This window comes from Talaromyces marneffei, chromosome 4 (genome assembly GCF_009556855.1).
Source record: "Talaromyces marneffei chromosome 4, complete sequence".
Lineage (NCBI taxonomy): Eukaryota > Fungi > Ascomycota > Eurotiomycetes > Eurotiales > Trichocomaceae > Talaromyces > Talaromyces marneffei.
Window position 1 is genome coordinate 1,081,011 of NC_072351.1, and position 25,353 is coordinate 1,106,363.

At 46.4% G+C, this 25,353-nt stretch overlaps 8 protein-coding genes across 8 annotated transcripts; 4 read left to right on the forward strand and 4 right to left on the reverse strand.

Moving 5' to 3' along the window:
• Positions 1 to 216: 216 nt before the first annotated feature.
• On the reverse strand, positions 217 to 2,757 carry EYB26_005457 (uncharacterized protein; the record flags this gene model as incomplete). Its single annotated transcript, XM_054264742.1, has 3 exons — positions 217 to 1,696; positions 1,759 to 1,883; positions 1,945 to 2,757. 3 exons carry the CDS (start codon positions 2,755 to 2,757, stop codon positions 217 to 219), a joined length of 2,418 nt encoding a protein of 805 aa, XP_054120717.1.
• Positions 2,758 to 3,899: 1,142 nt separating this feature from the next.
• Positions 3,900 to 5,496, forward strand: EYB26_005458 (uncharacterized protein; the record flags this gene model as incomplete). The annotated part of the gene is made up of 4 exons (XM_054264743.1): positions 3,900 to 4,007; positions 4,079 to 4,476; positions 4,540 to 4,809; positions 4,866 to 5,496. 4 exons carry the CDS (start codon positions 3,900 to 3,902, stop codon positions 5,494 to 5,496), a joined length of 1,407 nt encoding a protein of 468 aa, XP_054120718.1.
• A 385-nt stretch (positions 5,497 to 5,881) lies between these two features.
• EYB26_005459 (uncharacterized protein) lies at positions 5,882 to 6,602 on the reverse strand (the record flags this gene model as incomplete). Its single annotated transcript, XM_054264744.1, has 4 exons — positions 5,882 to 5,934; positions 5,993 to 6,110; positions 6,170 to 6,462; positions 6,560 to 6,602. 4 exons carry the CDS (start codon positions 6,600 to 6,602, stop codon positions 5,882 to 5,884), a joined length of 507 nt encoding a protein of 168 aa, XP_054120719.1.
• A 1,103-nt stretch (positions 6,603 to 7,705) lies between these two features.
• EYB26_005460 (uncharacterized protein) lies at positions 7,706 to 9,911 on the reverse strand (the record flags this gene model as incomplete). The annotated part of the gene is made up of 6 exons (XM_054264745.1): positions 7,706 to 9,099; positions 9,155 to 9,284; positions 9,337 to 9,416; positions 9,481 to 9,615; positions 9,668 to 9,746; positions 9,804 to 9,911. The coding sequence occupies 6 exons, from the start codon at positions 9,909 to 9,911 to the stop codon at positions 7,706 to 7,708; spliced, it is 1,926 nt and encodes a 641-aa protein (XP_054120720.1).
• Positions 9,912 to 10,202: 291 nt separating this feature from the next.
• Positions 10,203 to 13,762, forward strand: EYB26_005461 (uncharacterized protein; the record flags this gene model as incomplete). The annotated part of the gene is made up of 4 exons (XM_054264746.1): positions 10,203 to 10,988; positions 11,044 to 12,152; positions 12,219 to 12,771; positions 12,848 to 13,762. The coding sequence occupies 4 exons, from the start codon at positions 10,203 to 10,205 to the stop codon at positions 13,760 to 13,762; spliced, it is 3,363 nt and encodes a 1,120-aa protein (XP_054120721.1).
• Positions 13,763 to 16,468: 2,706 nt separating this feature from the next.
• On the forward strand, positions 16,469 to 18,162 carry EYB26_005462 (uncharacterized protein; the record flags this gene model as incomplete). Its single annotated transcript, XM_054264747.1, has 5 exons — positions 16,469 to 16,666; positions 16,719 to 16,861; positions 16,918 to 17,044; positions 17,101 to 18,024; positions 18,082 to 18,162. 5 exons carry the CDS (start codon positions 16,469 to 16,471, stop codon positions 18,160 to 18,162), a joined length of 1,473 nt encoding a protein of 490 aa, XP_054120722.1.
• Positions 18,163 to 18,606: 444 nt separating this feature from the next.
• EYB26_005463 (uncharacterized protein) lies at positions 18,607 to 20,121 on the forward strand (the record flags this gene model as incomplete). Its single annotated transcript, XM_054264748.1, has 2 exons — positions 18,607 to 18,977; positions 19,035 to 20,121. 2 exons carry the CDS (start codon positions 18,607 to 18,609, stop codon positions 20,119 to 20,121), a joined length of 1,458 nt encoding a protein of 485 aa, XP_054120723.1.
• Positions 20,122 to 20,825: 704 nt separating this feature from the next.
• EYB26_005464 (uncharacterized protein) lies at positions 20,826 to 22,725 on the reverse strand (the record flags this gene model as incomplete). The annotated part of the gene is made up of 2 exons (XM_054264749.1): positions 20,826 to 21,139; positions 21,192 to 22,725. 2 exons carry the CDS (start codon positions 22,723 to 22,725, stop codon positions 20,826 to 20,828), a joined length of 1,848 nt encoding a protein of 615 aa, XP_054120724.1.
• Positions 22,726 to 25,353: the final 2,628 nt, after the last annotated feature.

Here is a 25,353-nt window from a genome sequence, read left to right on the forward strand (position 1 = left end):
CACTGGGGAGCTTAGCTTTGAAGTCTTTACCCCATGCTTGTCCTTGTAAAGCGTCCGAATTAACATCTATGGCTTGTCACCCTAAAGTCACGTCATAAGTTATGAGGGAACCAAATCATGTTCTTGATAAAAGAAGAGAGCTATGCTGTTGGTGACTAAAATTAACTCCGTACCCAATGCATCAATATATGCTAAACCATAAACCCATATATACATCTATTGATCAAAGCCCAAACCTAATCCCTTAGCTTCAATATCATCTCTAAAGGCGGACCTGACTTCTTCAGCAGCAACTCGTAATCTCACTTTGCTACTCCTATCGCCTCCACCACGAACCCTAATCCCTACTCCAGTCTCGAGAGCCACAACACCCGAATTCATTAGCTCCATGGCGGCGAAAACCATAGCATGTACTCTTGCACCGGGGTTGTCCTTGCCAAGTAGGAAATTCTTGATGCTAGATCCTGCGAGGCCGGCAACTGCCACGGCTGCATCGGCGATTCGTCGTGCTTCATCTAGGACATCTCCCATTGTAGATTCAGATATGCCGGTGCGGCGGACTCGGGCAAGGAGAGCCGCAAGGAAGAGTTTTCCGGCGAGTGGGAGACAACGAAGTGATTGTTGTAGTGGCGTGGATGTTGCCTCTTGAATGGCTTGCTTAATTGTAGCTATCGTGACACGTGGAAGAGTTTGTTGTTTCGTTGGATTTTTCTGAGGACTTTCGATCTTGACGAGGGATTTGCTATTACCCTTCTGACTCTTGTTTCTGCGTATGGCGTTTTTGCTTGGCGTAGGTGGAAGGGACTCTGAGTCGTCAACATCCATAATATCATCGCCACCTTTCTTCAAGGCATTCGCTTCGCACTCTTGCTCGGCAATCTCGACTGCCCGTCGACAAATATCTAGCGCTCGACGAGCGTCTCCGCTAACAGCTGCAACTTTTCGGCTGGCAAATTGGATGGCATCAGGGTCGACAATATTGCCCGGGACATTGGCCAGTCGAGATGAGATAATCTCAATGAGATCTGTGTGTTTGTAGCCAGGGAATGTGATACGGGTAAGGCCCAAACGACTTGAGATCTTATTGCTTAGCGTTCTCTCTGGTAAGTCCATAGTATTTGCAACAGCAAGTACGATCAGACGCGAGTGCCGGAGAGCAGGCCAGTTGAAGAAATTGTACATGACCGACTGGTTCTTCGTTACGAGTTGATCGAGTTCATCCATTAACACGACACACGGGACTCGGCGCGGGGATGGATAGCTAAATTCCCTTTCTAGTAGATCAAGTGCGTGCGAGGGTGACACCCGATCTCCTTTCAGTGCTTCCCATAGTAGAGAGTAGGACTGATGGGGATCCGTCACTTTCATGCCGTTGATCTCGACAAAAATAAAGTCATCCATTTCTTCATCGAGCACCGCATTGTTCAGTTGGGCAATCACTTCTCTGACAGTGGCTGTCTTGCCAGTACCTGGTGTTCCTGATATATAAATGCAAGTGCCACTTCCTTCGGCGATCGCGGCACTAAGGTGAGTATAGACTGTTTCAAACTCTGCGTTACGGCAGGGCAGTGACATCGGCACGCTAGAAACATGCAGTAACGATCGTGCTTGACGGTATGGCGAAGACGTGAAATGCGTCGGATCAAGGACACGAGTCCCAAGCGGAGTGAATTCGAGCGGTTTTTTTACCACAATCCTGTATGCGCCAACCTGTTAGATACGTGGTCTAGTATTAGCAATGAGTGTTGAAAGACTGACCGTTTGCTAGTCGGTGTGGTATAGATTTTTCGTTTCGACTGGGGCGTAATTGTGAGAGCGGTTGTACGTTGCTTCTTTCTCGGCGTGATGGGTGGTTTTTTGTCATCTTCATTCATATTGACATACTGTAACATAGCTGTTAACATCCAATAGAGAGACTGTCTCGAATGGCAGAGGATAACTTACATCTTCGTCAGCGGCCTTGCGCTTCTTGGCCGTTTTGAGGCCCGCTTTGATCAACTCAATCAAATTATACACGCTTGCTTCATCGCCCTTATAAACGTCTTCCCAAACAAATTCTTCGGTATATTTGCCCTGAAGCTGATTGACACCTCTCCGGCAAACGATGCATTTGTGATATTCTGCCAATTCTTCTTTGTCTTTGGGTGGAATTCCATTCGGGTATTTGGCAAAAAAGGCATCTTTCGACATCACCCTTCCTCTGCCATTAATCGAGGTAAGAGGGTTAACGTTAAAGTCCGCTGTTAAATATTGTTCATTGGGTAAAGCGTCCGCTCGTTTTTTTTTTTTTGTCTTTGCCGACGAGAACTCTTCCGGTGAAGCAAACCACATGATATTGGCTGACTTGATCATCTCTTCGTCGTCATCCTCGTCTTCTTCCTCGACAAATTCTGTAATCAAGCCCACCCAGTCCTTTCCGGCCTCTGGAGACTTCAAGAGCACCACATTTCCTAGTCTGCATTCAAAGGCACCCATGCGAGCGCCCACAATCTTCCGTTTCTTGTTATTCGGCCGGCCAGAATGTCGTCGCAAAGTCTTCAATTCCTGGTCATCTTCGTCGGTCGCTGATACCTGAGGCTTATTTTCTTTATCATCGCTTGCATCGTCTTCGTATATCCATTCCCAAGGGAGATCATCGTAGCCCAGCTCATCGTCCGAGTCTTCGCGGACGAGGGCTCCTTTCGTAAGCCATTGTCGTAACCTCTCCTTGGTGTCGCGGACACTTCGGCGAGATGAAGGGCTGGGTTGCACGGCCATCGAGTTCGTGAGCTCAAAATGTGAATGTAGGGCAGTCGAGAGCACAGGTAGTGTCAATCAAGTGTCAGACATATTTAGTGGTCGTTTGTTTAGTTAGAGCCTCCAAATTTCGAGGTTCTCCGCCCCGGCCAAGGTTCAATCTTGCCTAATTTGGCACGCGTTCCTTGACTTGCACAACGCGTCACGCTTTTGTCTGTATCCGGTTAGCGCGCGTATCTGTCCTCTAGTCCAAAAGAGAACTAGCGTAATATGACTGTTTATTGTTTGAATGACCTGCCCAATTAGGAGATGCTTTTTCAACATCAATCGATCCATGAACAAACAAAACACAATATAATATATATCACAAGGAAGAGCTATTATTGGATTCTTGCTTTTTATTGTGCAGCAGTGATCGAGTACAGTGGCGCATATTTATGGATGATGGATGTGACTGATTGGGAAGCTGGCTAAAGCCTAGATAGGAAGGAACGACCAAGTCAAAGAAGGAACGAGTTGCTAACCTATCATGCTTCTTTCCCTCTGAGATACCAGGCTCTGACTTTCCATCTTTGCAAGTTCCTTCTCTTCTCCTCTCCTCTCCATCAATGGTGACAACCCACCTCACTCTACCCTTCACTTAACTGCATGCTCAACATAATCGTGTTGCCTCTATGGATGCTACCATACTAGATCATCTACCATGTACACATCCACTCTGGGCTAGTTGGGAAGGCTCCCAGCCATGACTATTTACAGTTCCGACTCTCTGCTTTCCCTTTGTATCTTTCTTCCCGTTTTTCCTCTCTCAAATTCGCGGCATTTCTTTGTATGAGTGCCCGTTGAGATGTCAGCAAAGGCCTACTCCTCTTGTCATCTCAACTTTTGCTCAGCGGAGTCAAGGCGACGGCCAAATAGAGCAGCGGAAACAAATCCTCTGAAGACTGCTCTTCCTAAGCCCTCTTTGAGACAACAAATCTTAAGCGCCCACATGCATGCGAGCGTCCTACAGATGCTCTCGCAATTATCTGAGTCCCGCCTCAAAACTACCATCATCTGAAAGAACGCGAAGGAAGAGTCTGATTCTGGAGTCCAAGCTGCTCACTATCAACAAGTCATTTTTACGAGGCAGTTTTTAGATCCCAGCATCTGATTTTTGAGATATGGCTGCCAGAAACAGGCGGGAGTCAAAGTTGCGAAAACCCGCATCCAAAAATGTAATCCGGAATTCGAAGAATAGGCATAGGCAAGATCAGAGTACCAATTACAGAGTAGGTTTGTTTGATTAGTTACTACCTAGCTGTCGGCAACGTTGAGGAAGATATTGACCATCATCTCATAGGACAACCCCGGAATATCAAATCGTCGCAATAACACGAAATTGTACCTTCTGGGGTCACCATGCCCCGGACGATATATCCAGTCTATCCTACTGACTACCACACCCGAAGAAACAAAAGAGGCCGAAGTGAAATTTGTGACGAGTGAGATTCAACTCACAGGGTTGCTGATCGATAACGCTGAGCTATGGTCAACAAATACCACTCGCTTACTTGTAGCCCTTCAGGAGTCCTTTCAACGCGTGCCTTCCTTTAGAGGTATCTCTCAAATGCGAGTCACTTTGGGCTCGTTTTCTTTCGAGCAGTACCGTTGGCCCAATGATCCCCAGAATGGGTATTCAGTCGACGAATTCGATGATATGCTTTCGCAACCGATAACTAGAGGCCACATCAAGCTCGGGTGAGACTAGCAGTTCCACATATATACTTGACATGTACGCTAACTACATTTTCTCGTCACCAGGCTCCCGATAGATCAATTAGTGGATCGAATTAGCCAGGCGAGTGAAATTTTCATTCTCGAGAATGGTCAAAGCCCGATTTCCACAGCCCGTCGTTCCGTGAAGGTGGAATTCCCACCGCAGAATAAAAAATCGGTCCACTTAGAGGTCAACTTCCAAGCGTCCGGAGGACATTATGAAAAAGTTGGCTCTTGCTGGGTGGAATCTGAATTTGGTATGCCACCAGCTGAGAGCCGGCCGCTACTACAAGCGGTCATGCTAAATCCAGAGAGGTAGATTTACGAATCGGCTTAATTATTAAATGCCAAGATGACTGACAATGATGCAGAGCTGATCTCGAATTCAAGATCAGAGAGAAGCCGATACTAGAGCCGGGTCAGCTTGATGCTTCCATGTGTGACGTACAGGCTAATATCCGGTTCGGGCCATTCGGTAATGACACCGTCGATTTCTCCCTCGTGGCACCGGCTAGACGACATTCGATGCTTCCTATTGATGCACGTATCTTTCGTCTTTTAGAAAAATCCACGGTGCAATACCCAATCAGAGATACAGACTATGTGTTGGAGATAGCCCGCTATGATGTTTACTATCCAAAGCCAAATCGCCATGCTACAGATTCTACTTCGTACCTAGACTTCAACCCTCCCACTTCGTTTGGCGAAGCTGTTCTGTATGGCCAAAGTTGGGACGACGGTATGAATGCCATTGGCAGAATTCAAGATACCGAAAACTTCAATTTCGACTCCGCCCTTGGTGCATTATTCAAGCTCGAAGGGCAAGAGACACCGAGGGATGCTTTGGAGCGCTTTATCATGATTGCCACAAATGTAGCTGGGTTATGGAATTCCACTGGCCCGCAACTAATGGAATCCATTCCCCGACCACTCTCAACTCCATGTGCCACAATGACCAAACCTATGTCTGTTAAGGAAGGAATCCTTATCGATCTGGACTAAGCCTAAGGCTCGAAGGTGCGAATGGAGAATACACTTGAGGAACGTGCCAATCCAACACTATATCATTTCATACAGCTCCATTGAACAGTGTTTCATGACTACGGGGATAGTGAAGGTTGATTTTGAAGTATTTCGAAGCAGAGGCAAAGCTGTCAACGAAGAGATGTATCGATGTATCGATGTATCTCATTGATGTTCTCATTTTCAGTGGCTTTTATGGGGATATGCTTCATGTGGCTGTCACAGCAATCCTATCCTGTGTAGCATTATGCCATTTTCGCCAGATATCACAGTATCTTTCCCGATTTCCCATTATCTCTCGAATAGCCTTGGTTTTTGAACGATTGTCACGCTGGAATGTTCGTCATTGTATCTAACAAGAAATCTAGCCGGAGGGAGCCGTGACGGCTTCGCCACTCACAACCTTTTGTCGCAGTGCTAATCAGGGTTAGCCATATGTACCAGATAAAGAATAGATAGAAATTGAACAGCATACCGTCTTCGATGATTTTTAAGTTTGTGCTTTTTCCTTGAACAATCTTTTCCAAATCGGTTATGTTCGCTTCCAACTCCTTGACCTTTTTGTTATAGAATTCGATAGCTTTGGTGGTAGTCTACGGGCTTCATTAGCGAAACCAGACAAACACAATCCCTTGCTGGGGGGTTATCTCACCTTCTCAACATAAAACCCTGTCCCAACATCCACAATGACTTTCTCCCTGTCCGCAAGCTTTCCCTTAACATACAGCGAACTCGTCAATGGTACAAGAATACTGTTGTTATCGGCCGACTGTGGTTGCGGCGTCTTCTTCCCCACAACACCATCATTGATTGTTCGAACGCAATCCCGGAATTTGGACTGTGCTGCGCGCAGTTTTGCGTGTGAATTGGTGAGTTGTTCGAGTTCGGAGTTGAGGCGCGTTTGGAGCGAGCGGAGTTGGGGGACGGAGAGGGTTGTGACGTCAACTGTTATGTGGTTTTATGATTAGCTGGTTTTTTGATACAAGAATAGCAAATGTTTTAAATGAGAAGCACAGTTCCTGGGGTTGACTTGAAGACGTACCTGCTCCTGGCGGAACTTCTCCGGAGGTGGGGGTAATTGACATTTTATTGATGTTGAATATTTGTCAGACGCTTGGATGTTGACGATGGTAACTCGATCGTGAGTGTTGAGTTTGACTCTTCCCGGTTAGTAGTCGGATATAGCTTCCTTGGTCACTTTTACTCCAGTAGCGAGTCGGAGTGTTTGCGCCGGTGCAATGTAGAATGGGAGTTGAAATAAAGTGAAGTTGTGGGAGATGCATCCAAGCTCTCGCCGCAAACCAGCCAAGTGGGGAACTAGTTAAACTGTTACCCACTTGTTTATACTCAGCGCTAAGGATTCAACTGCAGCTTCCTTTTTACATTTTTTGAAGTTGAATATTTTAGTAGCATTACCTATCTTCAATGGTACTTCTGTCGAAACGGCCTGGGCACGCCAGAGACAGTCCTCAGCTAAGCCGGCCATTGGTGATACCGGTACTAGCCCCGCGCAGAGACAATTCAGGGTTGAAGTGTTTTTGCTACGGAGGTTGATTGGAAGATATTTCGAGTATATATATGGAGTCAACCTTGGGACAAAACAGCCGAGATCTGAGAGTAACTAAAATGGTACACTTCGAACCTAGGATTGTGGTGTTATTCACTATCCGAGTAGGTCCAGCCCTAGTCCCGAGAAAGAGAAACGCAAGGATCTAAGATGGATGGATCATTGGAAGAAACAGCTCCACAAGCGGAATGAGCTTCTTCAACGCGAGATGTACCTTCGAGAAAAGTTAGGCCAAACCGGGAAACAAGCACTGGTTGATGAGACGAAGAATGGCCAGAGGTGGGTGTTGTGAACGGAATTGTAATTGCTGCTACAGACCTTGGCGAACCAAGGATGGGAAAACAACTCTATGGATGGATATTTTTTTCATTTTCCTGTGGGATTTACGCCCATTGCACCGAAGCGTGTCAGTGTTGTCGGCGCTACTGCATATGTGGATTCAAGTCAGATGTGCGAAATGACGATGGGACATTGACCTGTAATAAATGAGTGCCTTGCCACATGTAAACTTATCTAAGTTTAATAGAGCTGATTTAAGTTGGCTTGACCTTATATATCAGTTCTAATAATACAGGATATATGTTACATAAGTAGTATTATATACTCATCATTTTCCACGGCTTAAAGCCTTGCTAACAGTGACCGAATATAATCGATCAGATTGTCCACTGGAACATCCTCTCGTAGACCATCCAACTGTCGACAATGCACTTCAAGCTTCTGCGCCCATTGCCATGCCTTTCCAACGACGACTACAATCGGGTATCCAATCATATCGGCATCCTTGAGTTTCCATCCGACATGTTTGGTACGATCATCCAGGATAACATCGCTGGTATCTGTCTGTTGCCTCAAAAGATCATAGACATTCTCAGCTTCAGACTCGAGGTTTCGAGCTGGGACAACAATGATTTCAAATGGAGCGATCGCCCTTGGCCAATTCAATCCGCGGACATCGGAGCACGCATCGGCCACTGCAGATATCATTCGAGAAACGCCAATCCCATGACAGCCCATTTCCATCGGGACATTCTGGGGTTTGTTGCTGTTTGAGTCAGATTCATTAGACTTGGTTGCTGAGCTGTCCACAAAGACCTTGGCTTTGAGGACTTCTGAGTAACGAGTACCAAGGTAGAATGTGTGTCCCAATTCCACTGCATTGTGTGTATGTAAAAATCCCTTGGAGCATTTAGGACACTTCTCGCCCTCGACGACTCGTGTCAAACTGAGTCCGTCTTTACTATCAGGGAAACGATTCAATAGCGCGAATTCAACGGGATATTTGGCTTTGTCAAAGTCTTCTGGAAGTCCACTAAGAGGGGGGCGGCTGTAGGGAGCAACTTGCGAATCGTATAGATCAATAATCTTGTGCGCTGGTGCCGAATCAGTCTGGGCGCCAGAGGCAGCCGTTTTCTTGACATCGCTGTACCAAAGCCCAACAGGATTCTCCACACTAGTATCGAGATCAATGCCTGTTGATTTTGCTATAGCCTTGACGGCGTGCGAATTGATCTCTCTCTCTCTCGGCTCACTACCGAGGTCTTGAGTCGAATATCGTGGATACCAAGCTCTCACTAGAGTCTTTCTATCCTTGGAGATAGCAGTCCACAATGCTATGGATATTGCCAGGGGACTATCAGTTCCGACACCAGTTTCTGATGGCATTGGAGCAGCCAGCGGATTCTCAAAAACATTTTCGGTTGCGCGGCCATCCGATACTTCCTCGTTATATACATAATCACAATCAGAACAACTGATTAGCGTATCTTCTCCTTTGTCACTGATAAAGTGGAATTCGTGACTGAGATTACCGCCCATGTTTCCTGAATCGGCAGCAGCAACTAGATATGGGACTTTTAGTGTGTCAAATATGCGTTTGTATGCTTCCCGCGTTGCTTCGTATGTCGCTAGTGCTTGTTCTGCATTGTAATCGAAGGTGTACAGGTCTTTCATGACGAATTCTCGACCACGAAGAAGGCCTTGTCGTGGCCTAGCTTCATCTCTGTACTTTCTTGCTATGGAGTATTAGCAACCAAACGATGTGCAAAAGTGCTGTTTGAGGGTTCATACAAATCTGATATAATCGGAGTGGTAGCTCCTTGTATGAGTTGACTAAGCTTGCAACTAGTGATGTGATCTCTTCTTCATGGGTGGGTGCAAGTAAAAATCGGGATTCCTTTCTGTCATTGAATTTGAAAACCTAGAGAATTGGACATTAGATCTCGGTCATGCAAAGTATCAATCGCATTTACCTCTGAGCCACTTTTTAAGCGCCCCGTCTTCTCCCATAGCTCTTGAGAGGATAAAGATGAAAGAGAAACTTTTGATGCACCTGAGACAAAGTCAGATATCTTTTTCACATTCGATTGATTGAGCATGGCTATCCATTTCCGTACCGAGAGACTGCATATGTGTGTCGATCAAAGCCTCTAGCTTGTTTTGGACACGGAGACCCAACGGTAGCATGTGAAAGACACCCGAATAAGCCTGACGTATAAAGCCGGCTCTGATTAAGAGATCATTTGCATCCTCTGGACGTTCTTGTCAGCATGAGTACATGGAGCTGATTGATAGGAAGGCAACCTTTCTCTGTTTCAGCCGCTTTTCTCTCAATTCCTCCAGTAGGTAGCCAGAAGTTTGAAGTTCTGCTACGGCCATCATACTATAAATAGTCAGCAATGGAGGAACACGAATGATCTAAGTAACATGGTGTGCTTACATGGATGTTCCTTCTCAAAATCAAAGATCTGTTCCGTTCATTTGGACAGGCCAGCCGGAGACCTGACGTAGGCCTCGGACGTATTAATAGCCTGCACTTTGCAAACATCTAACCAAGTTGGCTTTTAGGATATCAAACTCTGAAGTTCATTGGCAATTCTTCAAGGACATCAAAAACTAAGCTATCAAATGAGGATGGAGAGTCAGTGGAGACACTCCAGAAAGGAGCTAAACCCAATTCTGCCGGCGGGTGGCCCGAGCTTCTCTGATATCGGCAGCTGCAAAAACTATTCTCCGGCGGAGTTCCTCTAATTTTTCTGTTTTATCTGGCAGAAAAAAAACATCCAAAATCAAGAGCATTGCTCAATTCGGCCCAGACCAACAATTAATTACAAAGGTCATGGCGAAAAATAAGGGGAAGCGCTCCTCGACAGGGAAGTCTTCGCAGGCCGAAAAGCCCCACGATGCCAGCGAGTCCAAGGTCTCTGCGGACGAAAATTTCATCTCTCTCGACGCCGGAGCACTTGCCAACCTCACCCGGAATATCGAACAAAAATTGAAAGACGGAAAAAACCCCGCCAACAACAAGTCTCAGAAACGCACGGATAATGCGAAGACCGGAACGAAAAAGACGTCGGCAAACGACTTCAAAAACGAGAAAAATGCTGCTGCTAAGACCCAGAACTCGAATCAGGGCAAAAAGCGGAACCGAGATGGAGAGGTCATTGAGAAACCCGCCAAAAATGGAAGTGTCAAAAACGACCAGACCCAGGATGATATTTTAAGAAGGGAGATTTTGGCTTTGGGCGGTAGCAAGGAGGACTTTGATCTTTTGGCAGAGGTAGACTCGGATTCGGAGGTCGAAGAATCTGCATCTGGTTCGAATAAAAAGACAGGGTCGAACGATGATGCATTGAGAAAAGAATTAGCCCAGCTTTTGAAAGATGCTGGGCAGTTCAATCCCGAAATCTCTGATGATCAAGTCGACGAAGAACAGTCCGCGAGTGTAGATGATAGTGAGGAGGAGGAGGAGAAGGAGGAGATTGAAAGTGCACCCGAGGTCGACAACGTCACTATAGCCTCCAAAGAGACTGTAATTTCGAAGGCAACTACAGAAGTGGCTGACAAGAAAAAAGCCGCTCTTGCAGAGACTCAGTCACAATTTCCCAAGGAGTATTCACGATTGGTAAGTCCTTTGGCGAATTAATCCCTCATGGAAAAGTATTAATTATCCTTTATAGACTGTCATGCCCAGAGCAGACTGGTATGGCACTGAGTTACCATCCATATCAACCCCAAAGGTTACCACCGGCCTTCCGAAGTTCTTTTTGGATCGAATACAGCAACATGCCACCTCGCTGCTTGAGAAAGAGAACCAGCTATACTCACAAATTCAACAGCAATCATCTTCGTCGTCCCATAAGTTCTATTCGACTATTATGACTTCAGGAACACTAAGTGATAAGATTTCAGCGCTTACTTTGGCCGTACAAGAATCGCCTCTTCACAACATCAAGGCCCTGGGAGATCTTGTTGCATTATCCAAAAAGCGAAGTCGTGCCCAGGCGGTGGATGTTCTACGATCACTCAAAGACTTGTTCGCCCAGGGAACACTTCTTCCCAGTGACCGCAAATTGAAAGCATTTGCCAACCATGCCGAGCTTGTCGCAGCATTCCAGAAAGCTGGGACCAAATGGACCGAACATGATCCTCTGCCAGGTGGTCTTCAACCTCAACATTTGATCGTTTGGGCATTTGAGGATTACCTCAAGGTTCAATTCTTCGAGATCCTCAAAGTTTTAGAAATCTGGTGCAATGACGAGATTGAGTTTTCCCGTACCCGAGCCGTTAGTTATGTCTATGAGCTCCTCAAGGAGAAGCCCGAACAAGAGGCCAATCTACTGCGTCTATTGGTAAACAAACTCGGTGATACTGGAAAGAAGATAGCTTCAAGGGCATCATATTTGTTGCTTCAGTTATGCCAAGCACATCCATTGATGAAGCCAACTATCGTCAAAAGCGTCGAGGAATTCCTCTTCCGGCCCGGGCAAAACCCACATGCCAAATATTATGCGATTATCACACTCAACCAGACTATTCTGAGCACAAAAGAGGAGAAAGTTGCCGTTCAGCTTCTAGACATATACTTTGCGATTTTCCTCCAGTTGCTCAAATCTACAGACAAAAAGAGTTGGAAGGCAGACAACGGCAAGAAAGGCAAGAAAAGTGATGATGCAAAGGCCCAAAAATCCCAAGCGGAACATGACGATCAACTGAAGGAAAAGTTAATTTCTGCTGTTCTTACGGGAGTCAACCGAGCCTATCCATTTACTAGCTCCGATACTGATCGGTATGTGCACAATCCCTACTAAGAATGATCTTTTTGCATGAATTGAGACTAACACGATACATCCAGTCTTTCCAAGAATATTGACACCTTATTCCGAGTCACTCACTCCTCCAACTTCAATACAAGTATTCAAGCTTTGATGCTGATCCAGCAACTCACTGCCACGCACCAGGTTGCAGCTGATCGGTTCTATCGTACCCTTTACGAATCCCTTCTTGACCCTCGAGTTGCGACATCATCCAAGCAATCACTTTACCTCAACCTGTTGTATAAGTCACTGAAGAACGATTCGAGCGTTAAGCGAGTCAAGGCGTTTGTTAAACGTCTTGTTCAGATTTTAGGATTGCATCAACCATCTTTTATTTGTGGTGTCTTCTTTTTGATACGAGAACTGGAAAAGACTTATCCTGGATTACTGTCCTTGGTAGACCAACCGGAGGAAGATGAAAGTGATGAGGAAGAAGTTTTCCGGGACGTACCTGACGAAGAAGATCAGCAAGAGGCGGCGGAGACAAGCAAGCAAGTGGAACGGACTACGAAGAAAATCAGTGATGGGTACGATGCTCGCAAAAGAGACCCTCAACACAGCAACGCAGAAAAGAGTTGCTTGTGGGAATTGGTAAGTTTTTTTTTATTTATTTTTTTTTAATTTTTTTGATCTGTGTGCTTGTAAAATAATGCTAATGCCTTTCTAGTTACCTTTGCTCTCTCACTTCCACCCTTCGGTCTCCGCTTTAACTTCTCACCTTCTCAATCACGAGCCATTAAGTGGCAAGCCGGATCTCACCTTGCACACATTGAGTCACTTCTTGGATCGTTTCATCTACCGGAATGCCAAAGCAGCTGGTGCACCACGCGGACAATCGATCATGCAGCCTCTCGCAGGTACCGACAGTCATGACTTATTGGTTAGTGCCAGCGGTCTTGCTGGAGATGCACGTGCGCAAGTGCCAGTCAATTCGGAGGAATTCTGGCGCAAACGCACTGAGGATGTGGCTGTTGAAGATGTGTTCTTCCATGAATACTTCAACAGGATGAGCAAGAGCCAGACAGGCAAGAAAGCTCAGAAGAAATCCAAGGATCCTCTTGATCGTGACGAGGAAGCGGTTGATGAAAGCGACAATGAGTCCGAGATTTGGCAAGCACTTGTGGAATCACGACCTGGTCTTGAGGATGAAGACGAAGAAGATGACTTGGACATGGATGATCTCGAATCAGCTTATGACAATGATGAGGATGAAGTCGATGATTCCGATGATGAGGGCGTCATCTTCAACGACGAATCTGATGAAGACGAAGAAGATGTCGATACGGATGTTAAACAGAAGCAAACCAAGGTATCTGCCAAGACAGACGAGGATGAAGACGACGAGGACTCATTTGACATGGATGTATCCGACGAAGAGGCCTTCCGCGACAGTGACGAGGATCTACCCTCTGACCTTGATGTTGATATGGGTGGAGTCGCTTTACCTTCTACCACTTCAGAGGGTGAGGCATCAGCAAGTCAGAAGAAGTCGAAGAAGCGCAAGCTTCGACACTTGCCTACTTTTGCATCTATGGAGGATTATGCAGCATTGTTGGCGGATGAGGATGATGGGATGGTTTAAGTTGTTTTCATCCACGAGGGAAAGTACAGGCGTCTTTACATGTAAATAGTGGTCTATTGCCAGTCAATACATTAGAAGTGTTATTGTCTAGTCTTGATTACTGCTCACCAGCTTCCTAGTAGGATATTAACAAAGATACTACAGTAACTCGGATATAACGAACAGAAGGTTCCTGATGTACAGATTATCTAAATTTTCATTGAAGCAGACATGACTTATCGAAGAGCACAGCAATACGATCTATCATTGGTGTCCAATCACCTTCCTGGGTATAGAGATCATCAATGCTCTTCGGCTCCTTGGGGCTGAGTGTGAATGATATTCCAACCGCCTCGTCCACCCTTTTTCCTTCTTACGCATCCCCAAAATGGGAGCCGTAATAAATTGGACAGGGACCAGGCGATTCCAACAGTCACCATTGATAGATAATACTTCATGCTGTTTGGCGAGCTTCTCCCTCTGTTCGTGCTGAATGAAGTAGTAAGTTGTAAGAACAAAAATCCAAAAAAAAAAGAGGCCCGAACTGGGAATCGAACCCAGAACCTCACGCATATAGGATCCGGAAAAAGGGATCTCCACCCAAAGCGCGAATCATACCATTAGACCATTCGGGCTGTCGGATTAGGGTTAGCCAATTCGGGTCGTTGGATAGAATGAATATTCTACCTAGATGAGCTCAAACGAAATGTTTTGGTGGTCAATGGTGATAGGTTCCGGATGAGATGGGCTTCGGTGTTTAGTCTGATCTGAGTAGCCAGTCAACTATTCGAGATGAAGTCGTTGTGACGATGCCAATCTCATGTACCTATTTCAACTGTCTAGCTCTGTATACAGAGGTGTCCGATATGAATGGCTTCAGTCTGAGACTACATGGTGAATGTGACTTCGGGAGTAGTGTGTTCGCCGCAAGACAACACTGCAATACGATCAATGGGGGTAGTCCCTGCGTAAATCTGGAGCTTGTATTAACGATAAAGCCCTGGAGATGTAATTACTAATTAGGGTAAAGCGAATCACATGGCAGCGGATCCACGCGGTGGTTCTCCGTGGACCTCCTTACTTGATGCAGACAGACGCTGGAGCATGGAGACTGACAGTAACATGAGCTCTCTCTCGCAGAACTCGGATACGTGTGATACTCTCTTTGCGTTGCCAGTATCCCATCATCCAATACTCTGTATAAGTGTATACACAGTATTTGAGTATGCAGTGCCTAGTTCACTTAAGCATAGATCAACGAGGCGTCTGGGTCCAAGCCACAGGCTGAAGCCACGGCGGGTGATAGCCGCGCTAGTCCAAATGCAGCGTTAACCCCCTTAACACCTGAACCATCTGGCATCTCCACTGTTTTTCCTTATGACAGGCCAACAGCAGATTTCTCGGTGACGCTGTACCCGCACAGCCCTTTGTTACAGTGCAGTAAGTACAGGGGTCTGTGACCAGCGATTGTGTTTTCATTATAAATAACCAATCCTATTTTGCCATGAATCTTGGAATTGGATTAAGAACTGTTTTTGTACGATGTTTGCAAACAGGCCGAGATCGAAGAGCCAGTCCCGATGCGGCAGACTGAAATCGATTTCAGTCTGATCAGGGCACCCGGCAATGATTGTTAACAGAACTATGGCAGGAATCAAGTTGTAGAGGGGTTATTGCAAGGTCTGGGACTATCTATGCGATGACATGATATTGTGAACAGGTTGTCTTCCAAGAAACCTTCTGCTTAGACCCGATCACAGTAAATTACAGGTGTATTATACTGTATGTGAGTGTCAGAATTACCTGCATATTCTGTGAATGGCAGTCTGTGAGTGGCCTCCCAGCACGAGTACCCGCTACCGAAGCACGTCATTAGTTCTCTGTTACAATACTGATACGAATACAGCCCCATTGGGAAGGGCCTATCCTCTACGCCAAAGAGCACTACGAAAATCAGCCAGCTACGTCTAGCTTCACCACTTGCTCCATACTGACACCATAGTACTCCATATCATGGGACAAGAGTCCTCCTGTCGCCAATGGTAAGCCAGATCTGCCGTACCCACTCCCGGCCACGATGTTACTGAATACAGTGAATAGTAATGCTAACTCGGCTCATGGGCTCGATGGTGCAGTTCTCTCTCCTCCGGTTTCTCAAGTCCAAGTCGCCGCCCGTTCAGCCAATGACTTCCAGCTAACCCAGCAATTCGACGTCGATTGCATCCTGCAGTGCCGTCTCAGCCACGTTCTCCCGTTGTTCTCTCGCTCAACAACTCCAATTAGGTATGTCCGGAATAGTCGCCTATGGTTGACACTACGCGATCAATGCTTAGCGTGGAAAGGAACCTTGCTTTCTGTCCGTTAGTATAATAAAAAAAAATAAATGCTAATTTAATTTATTACTAGAATAGACATATATTAGAAGCTTTCCCTCTGTTTGAGACGCCGACCACAAGAGTTTACGGCTGCAAAGCTCTGTTCAGACTCATCGATTTTCACCAGCACCGTTGATAAGTTCGATTTCCACCCGACTTTGTGAATCTGTACCGAATTCGTCGACTCCCGTGGATTTTCGCGAATAAGCACTAATCTGAACTATCTGCGAAATTCTCTGACTACAAGAATCATAAAAGACTGCCGTTTCATGCAGCTACAAGGTCACCTAACTCGTTCACTCACCTCCCTCCTCGCCGTTCTCCTCGAGAAGGAGTTCATTCGTCAGATAAAATGGCGTTGAACTTGTCACACAACTCAGAAAAGGACGCCGATAATGTCATTTATGGTAAACATGTATCTGACGAAGAAAGCCAAACTCGTCCTCCTAGTATAGTAGGCGATGTGGTGGTTGATCGGGCTACTATCGGGAAGCAACTGGCGTTGGAGGCAGAGAGTGCTATCAAATACCGGACATGCAGCTGGCAGAAGGTGAGTCTTGCTATTCCCATTTATTTTATTAGTACCTGTACTGATTGAACAGACCGCAGCATTGCTCTTCTCCGAGTATATTTGTCTGGCTATTATGTCGTTTCCCTGGGCGTACTCCGTCTTAGGTCTAGTTCCGGGTCTGATCCTGACGGTTTTTGTCGCTCTCGTTGTGTTGTATACATCACTCACAATCTGGTATATTACCCCCAAATTCTTGGGTCTAATGTTTCATACTCATTTTCCATCAATAGGCGATTTTGTTTGCGTCACCCTGAAATTCGCGATGTCTGCGACATTGGTCAATATCTGTTCTGGGATTCTAAGATTGCCTGGTGGGCTACTGCTGTGATGTTCTTGTTAAACAATACCTTCATTCAGGTAAACTATTTTCCTTGCGAAAACCATCCTTGGTATTTCAAATCTAACAACCGCAGGGACTGCATTGTTTGGTCGGCGCCGAGTACCTAAACACCATGACCGGTCATGCAACTTGCACTATCGCCTTTTCCTGCATCATTCCGATCATCTCGTTTTTCTTTTCCCTGCCTAGAACGTTCAGCGGTCTCTCCCACATGGCCACAGTGTCTGCATTTTTCACATTCATTTCAGTCCTGCTGGCTACCATCTTTGCCGGGATTGAGCCTCGCCCGGCAGGGTACACTGAGGCACTGGGTAAACCTATAGTAACGGCCTTCCCCGTTTCCGGTACCACATTCGTTAGTGGCATGAGTGCTTTTCTCAACATCAGCTACACCTTCATCGGCCAGATCACGCTGCCAAGTTTTATTGCAGAAATGAAGGAGCCCGAGGACTTTTGGAAGTCTGTCACTGCTGTCACCATAGCCGAGGTCATTGTTTTCAGTATTGTCGGAGCCGTCATCTACGCTTATACTGGAAACCAGTATATGACAGCCCCCGCCTTCGGCTCCTTGGGAGATGACGTGTATAAGAAGGTGGCGTTCTCTTTTATGATTCCGACTCTCATCTTCCTAGGTGTTCTCTACGCCTCTGTTTCTGCTCGCTTCGTGTTCTTGCGCTTCTTTGAGGGCAGCCGCCACAAGTCGCAACATACCGTTGTTGGATGGGCGTCATGGGCTGGAATTCTTGCTGTTCTCTGGGTTCTTGCCTTTATAATTGCTGAAATTGTTCCCTTCTTCTCGGACCTTGAGTCGATTATGAGTTCGCTCTTTGACTCATTCTTCGGCTTCATCTTCTGGGGTGTGGCGTACCTTCGCATGCGGGCGGAAGACCATGGTTCGAACTTTTACAAAGTTCGTGGCATTCGCGGTTGGATTGGAGTGATTGTGAATCTCTTTTTGATCGCCGTCGGTCTTTATTTCTTAGGCGCGGGCACCTACGTAAGTCATTCTCGGTCGAATTATTCTATGGTACAAACCTAACATGTTCTTTCTCAGGCATCTATTGAAAGTGTCATCCTGAGTTACCAGGAAGGCGGATTTGGTGGACCATTCTCGTGCGCCGACAATGGCCTTTAGGCATGATGTCCGTCTTCTGGAAAGATGGTTGACTTGCTTTATGAATTTGCTTTTGTTTCAACCACTGATTCTCTACCACAGTTTGCAGTTTGACCAAGGATCTCTAATAAACCTCATTTCTCTTCTCTTTCCATATTCTTATTTGAATTTCTTGTTATTAATTACCTTAAAATAATGCAATTTTATGATTTCTGCTCATCAACTTCAACAAGAGCTAGAATAACGGTACGTTGATCATACAAATTAGGGCTTCTTTCGGCGCATTTCGGAAAACACATTCCCGGCTTATCTTCACGTGACTTTTCCGTTATCGGTGCAGTTGCCCGCCTCTCCGCATCGGCATTCAAGCTTTATCTCACGGTGTACGATTTTCTTTCCCTCTTTTACTTCTTCTCGTTTTTTCTTCCTCTTATAGATTTCAGAAATCAATTGACACATATAAAAATGTCTGGAATTACAAGATCCGTCTACCGGGGCGCAAAACCCTTTCAGAATGCGCGACAATTGTCCACTGTCGTTGCTAGTCGCATCCCCAAATCGTCTATCGCTATCACCGGTCTCCGAAAATCAGTTCCGGTACAACAGCAGAGTGCCAGACCAGCATTGCCCACTTACGCAAGAAAGTCCATCAGATATGCTTCTTCCAGCAGCACATCCCTAAGCCGCACGCAATTGTATGATTTGCATCTCAAATATGGAGCCAAAATGGTGCCATTCGCCGGCTTCGATATGCCGTTGCAATACACCGATCTTTCGCATGCGGAGAGCCATCATTGGACAAGAGAGAAGGCCAGTTTGTTCGATGTTAGCCACATGTTAGTTCACTCTCTATATTTTTAATATGTTCAAAATGATTAATCAATTGTGTACAGGGTCCAGCACCGTCTTACAGGTCCCGGAGCTCTCCCGCTTCTCATGAAAGTCACCCCATCGTCTCTCGACAAACTCGCCAACAACACCTCTACACTATCCTGCCTCCTTGAAGACGGCACTGGTGGTATTATTGACGACACTGTTATCACCCGACAAGGCCCCGAGGCTTTCTACTTTGTCACCAACGCCGGTCGACGAGAGGAAGATCTAGCGTTCCTCACTGCCGAGATTGAAGCCTACCGCACCGAACACGGCGCAGATAGCATCAAATGGGAGATCCTAAGTGACCGTGCCCTTATCGCTCTCCAGGGACCATTGGCACCGTCGGTCTTACAATCATACATCTATACCGGTGAAGGCGAAGACCCTGCCTTGACAGATCTCAACACATTATACTTTGGTCAATCACGAGAACTCTACCTCCAACTCCCGGACGGAAGCAAAACAGCCCATCGCCTCCTCATCTCCCGAACCGGTTATACAGGCGAAGATGGCTTTGAGATCTCCATCCCCACTTCCGACGGCGCCACCGATCTACCCTACCAGGTCACCGAACTCCTGATCTCGCAGCCTGACAAGTGTCGTCTCGCAGGTCTCGCGGCGCGTGACTCCCTCCGTCTTGAGGCCGGCATGTGTTTGTATGGCCACGATATCTCAACTGCCCAAACCCCTCCCACGGCCGCATTGGGCTGGGTCGTCGGCAAAGAAAGACGTGACGAGACATCCCCTGCCTCCAAATTCAACGGCTCATCTGTTATCCTTGCTCAACTCGCGAAACCATCCAAGAATATCTCCCAGCGTCGAATTGGTCTCACTATCGAAAAGGGTGCTCCAGCCCGTGAGGGTGCTATCATCGTTGATCCTAGTAGTATCACCGAAGAGAACAAGACGCCTACTCAGATTGGTGTTATTACCTCTGGGTTACCCAGCCCTTCACTCGGTGGTACCAACATTGCGATGGGGTATATAAAGAATGGATTACACAAGAAGGGCACCGAGGTCGCAGTCCTGGTGAGGAATAAGTTGCGAAAGGCTACGGTTACGCCGATGCCTTGGATCGAGAGTAAATTCCATCGTCCTTCTTGATCGATGTCGAAACAATATGATTCTGTGTTCGAGCGTTTCTTTTTCTTTTTCGTCATTTCTTTACTTTAGTGAGCTTCATGTGCAAATAAGTTACCATTCTAACAATGAACTAGAGATTCTTCAATACCATGGCATGTACTATGCATCAGAATGAAATGTAATGAACTGCTTTGTAGTATGATGCAAGCTACGTACGGATAGTACTCATACATACAAACAATATTAGCAACGGGCTGTCGTCGAGCACAAATATTGGATCGAATAAGATACATGAATTAATTGCTTCCTGTTTTGATATCAATGCTGAACGGGCTAACTTGAAAGATGGTTCTCGACCAGAGATAACCATGTTGACTTGGCTCCAGTTTAGGCCGAAGGTAAATCACGCCCCGGTATAACCTGCCAGTCATTCACTCGTAAATGAAACATCCGCTCATCAACTGAAACCATGCACCATGAAGCATCACTAGGGGAAAAAGAAATAAAAGATGGGTATCGACTCAAACAGCAACAGCGAATTTCTGTCTTGCACATCACAAGACTTGATAAAAAAGGAGGAACAGTGAGGATCGGCAAGAATAAGCCCAAGCACTTGCAAAACCACGTCTTTAGCGAGCCCTTGGTCATTGACTCCACAGTCTGCAGTAGTTGGTTGTTCAAATTTGATGCCACCACAAGGAGAGAGACGATCAATGATAGTCTCATTAGACCTCAGCAATAGAGTTGCGGCGAGAATTCACGCGGGAATTGGCGCGAGAATTAACACGGGAATTGGCACGCGAACCGTAATAGCTGTTCTGACGGCTTCCGAGAGCTTGACGGAGACGCAGCTCTTGTTGGGAACGAGCAAAGGAGTTCGCGCGAGAACCAGTTGGCAGACGCGCCAAGCGATGGCCAGCAATATCAGTGGTAGCACGCGCATCGGAGAGCTGTTGGGCGAAAGGAGATCGCTTTCGAAGAGTAGGTCCTTTCCAATAAATTACGTAGACGGCCAAGACAAGGAGGAAGGAAATGCAGACTGAAACTTTTGTTAGTAATGTTCAATCGACGTGGTAAGGGGCAAAACTTACATAAAATTGTCGAGGCATACTGGATGTGATAATGTCCACCAATGTTGTTGAAAAAGGGAGTTGCCGGAATGGTGAGAACACCAGCAAGGAAATCGCGAGACCAGCCGTTTCCGCCCGTAGCAGATGCAGAGTATGGGCCATAAGCGCAGATCATATAGTCAATGGTGGCCATGTAAATAGCATAGTTGGCAATACCGACAATGGCTACAAAGATCATGCTTGCAATCCAAGGTAGAGGAGGACCCATAGTAGTCCAAGCGAAGCCGATCAAGCCGATAGGTAAGCAAGGAGCAGTGTAAAGCAGCCACCACAACCGTGATTCATATTGAGCAATTTCATCATCAGGCTTGGCAGCACGCTCACGTATGTTACGCTTGATAGCGGGGAAGAAAGAGAACCAGGCGATGAGATACCCAACTAGAATAGAGATGAATGTGAGACCCTGTTGGACAGCATCGAAACCCCATTGCTGATAGATTGGGGAAAATGACTGAATGAACATGAAGATCAGAGCATCGCTAAAACCACTGAGAAGAGAAAGGGTCAAGACAATAGGTTCAGTCAAGAACATGTGGAATGGCCGCATCCAGGTTTTAATGATCTCCTTGGCTGAGAAACGCTCATTCCATGGCGTGAGTTCATTTTCTCCGTAGATGTTGGGGTTTTCACCGCTCTTGCGCATCTTTCGGGCTATCTTGTCGATCATGAGAGTAGATCGAGTCTCAGGGACAAGGAAAAGATGCAAGAGTTGGACGAAACCACCGAAGATGAGCTGGATCCAGATGCACCAACGCCAGTGTAGATACTGCTGACAGAAACCGCCAATGATAGGACCTAGGACAGAACCACCGACAGAGGAGAAGACGACGTACGCAACGGCATATTGCTGATTATCTGCTTCCCACATATCGGCAATCATACCAAGAGTAACAGAGCCACCAGCAGATGATAGACCGCCGAGAGCGCGACCAACCATAATAGTTGCGAAGTTCTTACCAAGAGCGACGGGGAGTTGCCAAATGTTGACAAGGAACAAACTAGCCTGGAGAATTGGCTTACGCCCAAGTTCTTCACTCCATGGGGCCCAAAGTTCACAGCCAAAAGCGTAGAGAACAAGGAAGATCATAGCACCACAGCGAGCTGCTTGTTCAGAAACGTTGAACTCCTCGGAGATGCCACCGAGAGCGTTTGAATACAGGCTGGTATTGAAGTTCATGGAAACCTGGACAAGGAAGATGACAGTAAGAATGGTCCATTTCTTCCAGGTTGGGAATCCGTAACCGAGTTGGTCGTAGACATCCTCTTCAAGGAGCAGAACCTTTCCATCGCTACGAACGCTAGCAGTAGGCTCGAGTTCGTGAGTCTGGTTGTCAGCGGTCCAGTGAGTGTGACGAGAGAGCTTCTCAGCGTCAGGAGCACCAGTGCCAGTCAAGTCTGCCTGAGTGCTGGAGGAGGTCTCGGAGTCGTGGACCTTTTCATTGGTCTCGACAGGAAATGACTTGGGGCCTTGGTCGATTTCTGTAACAGGTGCCATTCTGACGAGGATACAGGAATTTGTTCAGACAGACAGCCTGCAATGAGGAATAAGCTTCAGGTGATGACTAGTCAGCAGATGTAATAAGATGAGATGAGATGAGTGCGGTGATGACGACCAGTAGACACGATAGCAGGAGGAACAATTGAAAGGGCAAAGCATGAAGATCTGACGATAGCCAAAGAGAAGCTAAGCGTGTGTTGAGGAGACAAAGAGGAGAAAAAAAGAAAGAAACAAGAGGGGAGAAAAGGTGGGAGATATAGAGGTGCAAGCGTGTAGCAGACACATTGTGAGGAAGGTGCACGTGAGTCAACAAAGAGGGAAGGAGCCAATGGATTATGGTCTTTGCACAACAAACGAGCACAAACAGCCCAAAATGGAAGGAGGGCACCAGGGGCACAATTGGCAGGACCAGCACAGTTGGTTCACTTGGTGCAATTGGGGCAATTGGGGCATTTGGTAGCCAAGGCAATCACATGAACTCTGCAGGGCAAAGAAATGACATGTCCTCTTACCTCGAGAGCAAACGTTGAGCAGTTGCTTAGTGACGAGAAAGGTGGGAGTGGGCAAAGTAGAATGACACTAGCTAGTGCCTCAGGACAACAAGCCCGCTGTCTAAACTGAAGCTTACTCTCTTTCAGCAACAGAGGCTAAAATGAGGATCAATAGAAGTTGAGGAAAGAAATATAAAGGTCACTGTTTTACTTGCGGTCTAAAGAGTAAATCTAAGAGAGAAATAGGGAAAAGAAAACAGACATCGAGGGGGGGGAGGGATTATTTATTGTCCATACATCTGTACCAGTCCGCATCCGACCATGCTCTGTGTCCGGAGAGGGCATAACGAGCAAGATATCGAGATCCACGAAAAAGAAAAAAAAAAACTGGGGCTATTGGCTAGTTAGCACATGGGGAGGAACTGGGGCCCCAAGAAGTGAGATAAGAGCGAGAGAGAGAAAAAGAAAAGAAAAGAAAGGATTGTTCTGGTTTGGGACTTTCCATGTTGTATCGATACGATACCGGATACCCACATTTTACTTCAGCCACTCGTAGTCAAGTCATGGTAACAGTGAAACGGCACAGCATTTCCGTTGACAATAAACAAGGGATACCTAACTAAGACGAGAGTACTTCGTACATGTTGCAGTACGTACTGAGAGAATGATGGTTATAAATTGCCTCACGGGTGTTACTGCCTTCTTCCTTTTCATCCTTGCTTACTAGAGTTGGCGCTCTTCATCGACTCTCCATCTATTGGTGACAAGTGTGTTGGTGGTACCAAGTGTAGCAGGAGGAGCACCAAAATTAAACTACTGAGTATGTACGTACTTGAAAAAGTCGGTAAGTTTGGTAGTGTTGGTACGTACGTACCGGTACTTTCGTTGCAGGACGGGCCAGGCACTGTGCTGAGCGCAGAGTCGCAGACACTGGTTGGCCCGAGTGGCGTCGAGTGGAGTTCATTCGATGACCCAAAGCGGACTAGTTGCTATCGTCACTCACGAGTCAGGACACTTGGAAGTTGTTACATGCATTTTCTGTCGTCATTGTTCTGTCGACACGGAAACAAATTACTTCTTACTATAGAATAGTGCTAATTGACTGCTTACTAGAAGCCTGCTTGGTTCCGCCGATCCTTGGACCTAAAAATTACCCCATAACATGCCTCCTCCTTGACTGAATGGCGGCTGGCGATACAGCAACGTGGTGGGAACACCACAAGAGACTCTTGTATCGATCAGGTCAATCTGCCGCACGCAATCATCCTTCTCCTACATGTGCCATTCTTGATATAGACTCTATATCATTAATTTCTTATAGAACCGACATTCTAGATCTTCCCGTCTTTGGGGGGTTGTTGATCGTGTGACTGGACGGAATGTCCGAACGCGGAATGGAGCCGTGGCTTACGGAGTACTGTCGCACAATTACCTTCCCAACCGAGAAAATTCTCCTTATCGATACGCATCAGAAAATAACAGGAACGCAAATCGAGCAGAGGCAAAAAAGACCAAAACCCAGCATCGATCCATTGGATGTTCAGGAGTGATTCCTTCCACCCGAGGAAAACGCGAAAAAGAGGCTTCGGCATCGGAAGTGGTTGATGTAGTCTCGGCAGGCCGAATTAATTTTGTCCAAGGTCGGTCGAACTGCAACTCGGATATACCTTTTTCCTCGGCGCCGATGACGACATCCCAGGTACGTCCACTACTTCTGTACTGGTTAGACCCACGTGGCGTTCATCTCCACCGATTTCATTCACTGCAAATATCGTGTATTTTGACTGTAGATTTAAGTATAGGCAGTAAGATCATAGTGATAAATGAGAACCAAGTTCACCAAGGTAGAGTTCAGTTCGGTATAAAAAGTGCTGAACTGTATCTGCGTCCAAGGAAGATTAAGTTTGGCTTGTATGAGCAATACCAAGGCACGTAAACAACGAGTATGCAGAAGATAATGCAAACACTAGTAACTTTGGTAAGAAAGTGGTAATAAACGAAAAAATAGTGCTGAATTACGGCATAGTATCATCTGAAGCTTGTTTTTCCTTTTCTTCCTTGATACGACATCATAAACACATCGTCTACCGTTGCACTTACGAGTCATTCTACCAGAAACTCAAGTAGTGCAAAC